Source organism: Epinephelus fuscoguttatus, linkage group LG11 (genome assembly GCF_011397635.1).
Source record: "Epinephelus fuscoguttatus linkage group LG11, E.fuscoguttatus.final_Chr_v1".
Lineage (NCBI taxonomy): Eukaryota > Metazoa > Chordata > Actinopteri > Perciformes > Serranidae > Epinephelus > Epinephelus fuscoguttatus.
Window position 1 is genome coordinate 42,150,696 of NC_064762.1, and position 10,197 is coordinate 42,160,892.

Sequence of the window (10,197 nt, forward strand, 5' to 3'; positions counted from 1 at the left end):
TATTGTGACCATCCCAAGGCACACCTGTGTATTAATGATGCTGTTTAATCAGCATCTTGATATGCCACACCTGTGAGGAAGAAGGATTATCTTTGAAAAGGAGAACTGCTCACTAACATGGATCTTGACACATTTGATACCAAAATTTGAGAGAAATATATCTACTGAGCGCATGAAAAAGTCTCAAACCCTTAATTTAAACAAAAGTGCTGTGTTTAAATTTGTGATCAGTACACTGTAAATGCAAACAATGTCCTGACTAAAGATGAAATAGTGCATTTAACTTAATTCATACTAGTTTTTTTTTTTTTAATTTTGCTTGCTTACACTGAGTTTTCTGTACTTTTTACCCACAAACTTGTTTCATTTAAGTATGTGTACTTGGTTTTTCTGAGTGTGTAGCACGGTTTGTATTGTGGGACTTAAATTACAGAACTGTGCGCTCCTGTGCGCATGCCCATTTCCGCTTAGCGCGCATCTACAGTACCCAGAACTCCATGCTCCACTGGAACCAAACACGGACAACTCACGCAAGCGGTACCCCAGTGCTTTGAAGAAGGGTGGCTCTAATGTTGATATCGGTAAGTGTAACGCTTATGTTGGTAATCTTGTCAGTTTAATTTAATTTTTGGAACGAGAGTTGTTGAGAGAACACAGCCAACAACTCCAACTTATGTCAGGCATGTTAGCATGTGTGCGAGCGCGCGTGTGTTCACAGAGCAGACCTTGAAAAGTTAGCAGCAGCTCAACATGAGCGAATCGGAATAAAAGTTCATTGGCTCGGTCTAAAGGCCTGGAGCTAGCCCCAGTGTAGCTGTTAATCTGTAACATGTCTCCCACTGTTCCTGCACCAGCCCTGCCGTCATAGATAGCTGTTAGCTGCCGGAGTAGTGCGCTGCTAACTTACATTAGCTGTTGTGAAGTTAGCAGTAACTTAACGGGCTGTGGGGGCAGGCAGCACCTGCCGTCTCCGTGCTTCATTTCAAGGCAGCAGAACGTTACAGTGAATGCAACGTTTTTGTTCCTATAAGCGAACCTTATTGCAAGCTTAAAACGATTAGTCCAACACTGTAAAATATGATTGCCATGGTAACTTCTTTGTAATTGAATTGTGTACAAATAAGATGTTTTATTTTATTTGAAATTGGTGTAAAACCAGGTTGAATTGAGTTCCATTATTATGTGTTAAAGCACTGCTTGAAAAAATGAGTATAACACGAGGATAATTCATTTCATATTTGTGAGACATTCATACTTAATTCATTAATTTCATACTTGTGAGGCAAGTCTGTGACGATAATTGGTATGAAAGCAAAGATTTAAAAACTCAAGCAGGTTAATAATGAACATTGCTGTGATTATAAAAGCAACCTACAAATGGTATATCTTACATGACAGCTGAAATATTGAGTATATGAAAATCATCATCAGGTGTATGGACAAAAACTATAGTATAATGGTTGCTTACAGTACACTATTTACCTGGTAAATTCTGTTTATCTGCATGTAATCAATTCACTGTCAGCAAGAGACATAGCTGACTCTTGTTGTGAAAGAGAAGGATATTATATTCTTAAATATCATGTTTTTAAAACCTTAGCATTGTAGACTATGTTGGCTGCCACTACATTACACTCACGTGGCTGCCTTCCTGTTATCTCCGGGTGCTAATTCACAGCTAATCAGACCTTCCATAGTAACATAACCAGCAAATAGCAGAAAAAGACAGTTTGGTTGCAGCTGTTAATCGACTACTAGTTTGTTTGTTTGTTTTTTTAGCTCAGTAGGCTAATTTGTGAGATGTGATTGTATTGTCAGGCAGATGGGAGGCCCATAGAATTCATGACCAATAACATTAATTAACAGTAACACTTTGCATTTCTTTTCAACACTCAGCATCATGAGTAATAATGCCTCTGTCTTCAGTTGCAATTGTTCGTACAGCTTCGGTGTCTATTACAAAAAAGAGAACAGTGCATTATGTGTTCATTTAAAAAAAATAACTACAGATTCTCTTTGAACAACATCAATTGTTGACACAAATATTCCTTAAATATCAGCTCCCTATCAGGAAAGGTGTTGTGACACCTTCAAATTAAATTATTGACACTATGTTGAATACCTCCAGCTAAAACATCATTTGACTCTCATTGAATAATTACAGTATTTTGTTTAAATGCTGGACGCCTGCACTGTCTTGTGACTTAACCTAATCTGTTTTATTTTAAGCAGATAACCATCTTACCCAGCCAGACCAGCTTTCCGTCTCTGCAGCAGCTGCAGCTTTTCGTCCCACTACACATCCCTCACTGCTGCTTCGTTCATAAGAAGCAGCCTCTCTCTCAGCAGACTCAACCAAAGATTCTTCAGAGATGGTATTTTCACTCTAAGTAATTTTCATTTAATGTTTGTTCTTGTGTCTTAATTTGATCCACCATTACAAAATTATTACATTAAAACACTTTTGTAAGAAAATTATGATAAACGTGACGAAAAAAGGTTTTATAGACAACTGTTTGCTGTTTCCGAAACAGATTCAGACCGTGCAGGTAGAAGTTCACAAGTAAAGAAAGGGCAATCCTCCAAAAAGAGAGTCTTGGATTGTGGCCAACTGTCCTCCACTGAGGTTTGTTGTTCTTTATACAGCTTTGTTTAAGAATTCTTTTCATGGATTTTCTAAATGGTTATTCACATTATTGTGCTAAATTTCAAATTAATAATTCAAATTATTTTATTAATGCCATCAGTAAAATGAGACAAAGGAGAACATAACAAGCTAATTAAGTTCATTCACTGATATTGCAGCTCATCTGAAATATATTACATTTTCACACGACCTCAAAATTTAGCTTTTGGACATAAATCACACTGAATAGATTTAAAGACTGTACAATATAGGTGACTACACAGTCTTAATATATTTTCACTTATGTTTTTATTTCTATCACTGGCTTTAAACTTATAGAACATGATGACAAATAATAACAATGATAAATAATTAGTAACATCTCAAAGGGCAGGTTGCTAAGCCCAGATATTTCAACATTAGTCATTATGATAGGTAGTCACTGTCTCTTATAGTCAAACTTATTGTTTTCCTGTATTTTTTTCCAGTGTCTACTGGAAGAGGGATGCAGTGGACATGTAGGTTTTGCACTTTTGTCTCTCCCAAATGAGGCCAGCTATTAAAGCATTACAGATTAAAGCATGGTGGCTTCACAAGAACCTCCCCAATACCATGTCTTCATCAGCAGTGTATTTGCACATTCAAATCGTTTAATGCCCTGAAGGTTCATTTGTCCAGATTTCACTCTCAGATGACCAGTGAAAAAGATGATGTGCAAACATTTAATTGTCAAGTGTGTGAGTTTAATGAGCCCTGCAGTGAAAATTATTTTTTTTACACATTTACGCAAGCATCTGAAGTTGATGCAGAAAGTGCAGTACCCCTATCTGGATTGTGACTTTGAGACAAAAGTTTATTCTACTTTTAACACGCACAAAAGTAGGAATCATGACCAGAAGTATTCTACATCTAGTCTGCAATTCAAACCAGGAATAGCTGTGCAGCTTTGTGGCACTGAGGAGAGCACCTCTGTCCCAGGACAGGTATTTCAACTTTCAGAACCGCTGATGTTTTCTGTGGTTGAGGAGATACTCAGATGCCATTACCCTGATATTGATAATGCTGTTGTTAGGGAGGTAGTCTGTGCAGTAAAAAAGTAAAAAGTAAAAATACACAAATGTATTTTTGAAACACACATCAGCTGGAGGCTCGCTTTCAACTTCAAATAAATGAGCAACTTACATAGCAAAAGAATTTCCTGTCGTGGAACCTGTGGAGTTTGTCACTGACAAGCAGGGTCAAAATATAGTTTACATTCCACTGCTTGAAATGTTTCAGGCACTGTTGAGCAAAGATGATGTTTTAGACAAGGCTCTCACCCCCAGCAGCTCTAAAGCAAGTGAATACATAACTTTAGGGATGGTACCCACTTTAGTGAAAATGCCATTTTAGCAGAAGATGAATTCAGAATCGCCCTGGGCTTGTATATCGATGACTTTGAGGTTGCAGACCCACTAGGAACATCTAAGAAGAAGCATAAGCTGCGCGCAGTATATTGGGTTCTTGCCAATCTACATCCAAAGTACCGCTCATCCCTTCATGCCATACAGTTAGCTGTTTTGTGCAAGGTAAACACAGTTAAAGAGAAGGGGTATCATGAAGTCCTGCGTCCACTTATTCAAGACCTTGTATCACTTGAGGAGAGTGGAGTTTATGTTGAAAAGTTGGGAGCAAGCATAAAGGGGACTGTGCTGTATGTTGCAGCAGATAACTTGGCTGCCCATGTATTGGCAGGATTTCAAGAGAGCTTTATTGTGGAGAAAATATGCAGGTTTTGTATGGCCAAACGAGAAGAAATCCAAACAAAAAATGTCAGCTCAGGTTTTTACACACTGAGAACCAAAGATACCCATGACGGACAGGTTCAGGAAGTTAAGCAGGACCCATCTAAAGTAGCACATTATGGTGTCAAAGGCGGATGTGTGCTTAGTGAAAGCTTGAAATATTTTCATGCTGTGTTCTTTGTAGGACGATGGAACAGAAGTGGCCAATCAGAGTTGTCGTCACTGATGGTGATATTAGAAGAATCATTCTTGATGAGAAACCGAGCAACCTCGAGTCCTTTTTGGATCACTTTAAAGTTAAATTGGCACTACCATATGATTTCAAACTACAGTTTGAAGACCCACTGTTTAACAATGCCCTTTGCAACCTGACTGATGTGTCAGAACTGCCAGATCGAGCCATGCTGAAAATTATGAGTCTTGAGTTCCTCTCTGCGGTCTGTAGCACACTGTCATCATCACCAGGCACATCTGATACAGAGATACTGTTGACAAGCGACGAAAAATCTCAACTGATGAGGCAGGATCCTTGGCCCTCTGTATTTTATATTCCAGAATTCTCTGTGGATGTAAATTTCCGACTGAGACAGGGAGACCTTGCCTACATGAAGGATGGAACTCGGATGGATGTTTCTCGGGACATGAAACACGTGATCTTAGAGACACTTGCAGAGACGATGTACAAGTACACGGCATACACCACAGAGGAACACTGTTGAGAAGTGGCCTCTGCACTGATTGCAGAGCATCCCTGTCTGAAAGAAGCTGGATCACCCACAGGATATTGTGGATGGAAAATAGCATTAAGTTCAAGATGGGGAATTTCCATACAAAAATGAGAAGATCCGGAATGGCTGACGTCACAGTGAATGGCAACAAGCGGAGGAGGGATTTCCCTGATGGAGAGCCATCATGTAGTAACATAAAAAGGCCAAAAAGAAGTGAAACAAATTTCTTGCCAAATTTTCTTGATGGTGAAAATGCGGATACTCTCGAGTCAGTTAGAAAACAGCTTGAAAATGAAGCAAAGAAACGGCTTCCAGACTCAGCTGATGTGAAGAAAATGATGGACCAGACATTTTCTTTGCGACGCAAAGAAATCGTGGAAGAACAGCCTTCAGTCAAAAGGATGATGGAACGCTGGCCTGCGCTGTTCACAGAAAGTCAGGTATGGCCCATTTATGCTGCACTATACTGAACCACACCACAAGTAATCATTATTTTCATTGTAGATTACTCTGTTTCATTAGATGATCTGAATGATTAATTGATTCATCATTAGTCTGTAGAGTGTTCAAAGTTATGGCAAATGGTCATGGGAAGTTAGCACAGCCTGAAGTACCTTTAAAACATCACTAAAAGGCCAGTCTTTTAATTTATGACATTGTGATTTGTAAATTCCATCCACATTATTGATCATTTTCAATCTTATAAAAACCTAATATCTTCACCATGTTACACTATATGCACCTACCTACACCTGCCTACAAGAGGATTTGATCAAAACTCAGTCGTTTTTTGTCATTGCAGTTTGGTTGTAGACCTAACACATCATCAGTTTCTGCAATCTGGTCACTACTTTTTGAAAAATGTACTGTATATAACAGTCAAATTGACTATTGGTATTTAATGACTACCATGATGGAGTAAACAATCCTTTGGATGTGTTTTTTTGTTTCTTAAGGTGTTTGCCGAGTTCTACAGAGTTGCCCGTAAAAACCTCAAGAAAGACTTCTACAAAGCTCTGGACCACTGCACCCCTCATCTCATTGACATCTTCAGATCCAGAAAAGGAGTTGTAGGCCAGTCACTTGATCACTTCCTCCAGCCAATCAATATACAAGTAACTGTTGTTTCAGATTCTTCATCATTACCACCTTGTGTGTTGGTGTGCTTGCTTGATTCAACTAGGCCTACAGCTGCTACTACTACTTTGTTTAATAACTACTACTTCTACTGCTACAAGTAATTCTTTAACTACCTCAAGCACTTAGAATCCAATGTTGTAACTTGAGCACACACATATATACACAGAATTTTATATTTTTTTTTTTTTCAAAATTATTTTCCCTTTCGTATAGTTCTCTGCTTATTGTTTTTTTGTCATCTTTTCCATGAGGCCAGTGACATCACCACAACATGCACTGCTGTCCTGCAATGTCTGCCCCTTTATCTGGGAGATAATTCCAGCGAATTCTTCATCAGCTCCTCAGTAAGTACATTCATAATGATGATCACATGACCATCGTACAGTGTACATTTTATGACATCATCAGACCTCAGGTTCAGTTCTCAGATTTCAGAAAAAAACATTGTTAAGGTTCTGGTTGTAAAAAAGAAAAAACAAAAAAAAACTTTGTCAAAGCTTGACAAGTTTGAGCCAAATCTGAGCTTCCCAGATGAAGTTGTATAGCTATTTGTCCTCCAATAATTGATTTTGGGTGTGTTACTTTAACCACTGATTTCATGCCCTTTGCAGTAAAATCATTTTTCACAACATCCATTTTCTTAAAGGATACATGTTGGAAATTTAAATTTTTTTAATGCTTTTTGTTAGGCTTAGTGCTGAAATGCGGCCATTTCTACCTGTTGTCCATAGTCTTTCAAAAGAGCTCTGTAAGACAATATTCCAGGGTGCTGGTTTCTCCTGTGTGATTTTAAATTGTGATTCCTGCAGTCACTTTGATTATAGGAGTGAACACACTATAACCGTGGGTCATTACATCCTACCTAAATTTATTTGTGTTCTTTTATTTTGAATGCAGGATTCGCACACCGAATATGACTTCACCCAGGTGCCTGTTGGGGTTCTTTCAGTCATGACTGAGGACATGCCACCGGAGATAAACAGCATTGCAATCATCCTTGAAGGAAATATTGTCATGGATGAGATTCCCACACACGCTCAAGCACTTTGTCTGCTATTCGGCTTAATATGCACACTCCATCTGGATTACCCCAAAGGTATGAAGAACACATTTGACTTCATCCAGAAGATACTGTTGAGCCTTGGACAACAAAAGCTCAGCCCAAAACTGCAAAGATGAAAAAATGCTCTTTTGAGCTAGATGTAGTGGCTACAGACAGCTGTCTACATGAGTGTGATGTGTGAATGAGTGAGAGTATATGATAGGGCTGAACAGTTAAAAAAGACTGTATTGAATATTTTATGCATTTATTTTTACTGAATTGAAAATTATATTTTACTTTCTTCTTTTTTTAATGTTTTGATAAAGAAGCTGACAGGATTTTTTTTTGTGGCGCTGCAGAGGTCTCCATATTGTATTCTTCAGAAATAAGAAAACATGTTTTGTACACAACTCGGTGAGAATGATCCCTCCCATGAATCGTCACAGTAACTGTCAAAAGAACTGCAGTATGATTTTTATGTTTTTTTGGTTCAGCCTTAGTATGAGTGAGTTTTGGAGAAGGGGCTGAATGTATGTGAGGTTAGCTGTGTCCCAAAAGCATTTCATTCTCATCTGACTCAATATTTTGAGTGTGCAAGTTATTGCTGCCTCATAATTGCGGAAAGGGAGGAGCTACTTTGGGGCAGTAAAATAATAAGTTAATGAAGACCAAAAGCAAACCAAAGTTTCTACTGAGATACATGTTTTTTGTATTTGTTTGCTGTTTTTCGCATTTGAAGCTGGAAAGCATAAAAAAAAGTTTGAAGGCAGCAGAAGACATCCTTATGTAGGTTGCATTACACCGCCATCAGGTGTTGAGTAATTTCCAGTAAGTAAAAACCTTTGAAAATGAGCAAACAGACTGTGATGTTTTGTATTAGATTGGAGTGTGCTTTTGCAACACAGGTTGAGTATATATCAAAGTTGTTGAATTGCAAAGACCTGACTTATTTAGCTGCTTTGAAGATGTATGTACAAGTACAGTTCTATGTAATAATACAGTTTGAATTATCAGGTTTCAATCAGGTTTCACTGAAGTTTTCTCAGGTTTTAAATTTTCTCAGACTAAATGTTGGCAGGTCTGTTTGTTGCTGTGAGATGTTCACAAAAGTGTCCATTGAGAACTGAAAGCCTTCTGTTAGCTTACACCCAGCCCAATCCGCACATCTCACTCACACACTCATTCTCACACACTCAAGTCTCACTCATACTGTCATACATCACATACTCTCTGATTTTTACTCATACTCACTGACACACTCTCTCACTCACTCACTCACCACTCACTCACACACGCACACATGCGCACATGCACGCTCATACACTCAATCTCTCTCACAAACACATAATATTGAGGGAATAATTTAAAGAAAGGTGTAACTTAACCAGAATCTGAACCAATCAGCAAACTGCAAGGAAGGATTTGCCTCTAACTGGTTAGCATCATTTATCCCGCCCCCGCCCCCCCCGCCCGGGCTGAGGGCTGAACAATAAATATTGCAATATTAACAAAAATCACCATATGGCCAATATTATTCTAATAACAGGAGATGTATTTTTTTGATAAAGGTCAAATTACACTATTTTATTTGTTTTTATAGATTTATAATGCCCTCAGTTGTTCAGCCAAACTCTTGACCCTTGATGGGCTCTTTCTAGACGATTCAGAATGAACAGCATGTTGATTGTTTATGATATAATGTGTTGTTACTGTTGTTAATATATGATATAATATGTTAACGTGCAATGTTAACATTTTGCAAGTTCACAAATAAATAAAAAAAATTGTGGTTTTCGTGCCATTTAGTGAGTTGTTATTTTTAAGTTAGCCAAACTGAGGTACATTAAGTGCATTTTATTTAAAATTAAGTACTGCTCACTTACTTTGGCACTGTGTATTAAGTTCATGTGACTTATCTTTATTGAGTTCCTGTCAACTTCATTGAAGTGGACTACACTAAGATACGTTAAGTGTAGTGTATTACAAATTTCAAGTAATTCCCACTTGTTTTGGCAGAATATATTAAGTTAATGTGACTCATAGTATTTGAGTTCTAACAGCTTGATTGAATTTAACTATACAGAGATAGTGCTCACAACTTCAAAAAAAAGTACACCTTACTCAAACATAATAATTTCACAGTACTTGACACAGTTCAGTTCGTTTACTTTGTTTTCCCAAGGTAATCCGTTTCATAATTTTTTTTTAAGTAAACTTAACTTAAAATTTACAGTGTATAAGTCAGGGGTTGGCAACCTGAGGCTCTGGAGCCACATGTGGCTTGTAAGCCCGTCTCCAGTGGCTTGCTTTGGCTTTGACCAAAAAAAAAATAAATAAAAATAAAAACAAAATAAAATTAAATATTTCATCAACTCATTGTGCTTTAAACATCTACAGCCTGGCGACTTTTCCTCATATTCTTGCCAAACATTAAGAGCAGTGGCTAGTCTGATATCTTCCTAGCTAGGCTAGCTATGATTCCAAATCCAAATTATAGCTGCTACGCAGTGATGGGTCGCGTCCGGGCATTTTTAGGCAATTCTGAGCAACAAGCAGAAGAATTGGAAGACATTGAGGAATTTAGCAACGCAATCTGCCTTTTGCATCAGCTGAGGCTTGAACTCACAACCGCTGAGACTATGAATCAATTTCTATCTCACTGAGCTAATTAGTCAGTGACAATTCATGTGTAGCTTCACAGATTGACGTGCAGGTTTAGCAGCTGTCCATGCATGGAATTTATTTTAACAATGATTGATTTGCTTCATAAGTGAAAAACTGATGTTTAACTAGTTGAGCTATGCGCAAAGTGAGAAGCTTCAAATGGTTTCACACTGAAGTATTGACACTGGATCTTTGTGCAAAGTTTGGTTTATT

General features: G+C 37.9%; 1 protein-coding gene across 5 annotated transcripts; it reads left to right on the plus strand.

The window, feature by feature from the left end:
* The first annotated feature begins 505 nt into the window (after positions 1-505).
* LOC125897406 (uncharacterized) lies at positions 506-8,988 on the plus strand. 5 transcript variants are annotated; one of them, XM_049590730.1, is made up of 8 exons: positions 506-581; positions 2,233-2,375; positions 2,535-2,626; positions 3,115-3,144; positions 4,595-5,578; positions 6,095-6,253; positions 6,530-6,622; positions 7,176-8,988. In XM_049590730.1, the coding sequence occupies exons 5-8, from the start codon at positions 5,201-5,203 to the stop codon at positions 7,455-7,457; spliced, it is 912 nt and encodes a 303-aa protein (XP_049446687.1). In that variant the 5' UTR covers positions 506-581; positions 2,233-2,375; positions 2,535-2,626; positions 3,115-3,144; positions 4,595-5,200; the 3' UTR covers positions 7,458-8,988. The 5 variants fall into 5 exon arrangements, with proteins under 5 accessions (XP_049446687.1, XP_049446686.1, XP_049446684.1 ...); XM_049590729.1 differs by lacking the exon at positions 3,115-3,144 and having other exon boundaries at positions 2,230-2,375; XM_049590727.1 differs by lacking the exon at positions 3,115-3,144.
* The last annotated feature ends 1,209 nt before the right edge of the window (positions 8,989-10,197 follow it).

What these genes read in the sequence shown, in the direction of transcription:
- LOC125897406 (XM_049590729.1), top strand. Translation starts at nt 5,201, where the DNA reads ATGGAAAATAGCATTAAGTTCAAGATGGGGAATTTCCATACAAAAATG. An exon ending in CGCTGTTCACAGAAAGTCAG is followed by an intron (nt 5,579 to 6,094) that starts GTATGGCCCATT and finishes TTGTTTCTTAAG; the next exon opens with GTGTTTGCCGAGTTCTACAG. An exon ending in AATTCTTCATCAGCTCCTCA is followed by an intron (nt 6,623 to 7,175) that starts GTAAGTACATTC and finishes TTTTGAATGCAG; the next exon opens with GATTCGCACACCGAATATGA.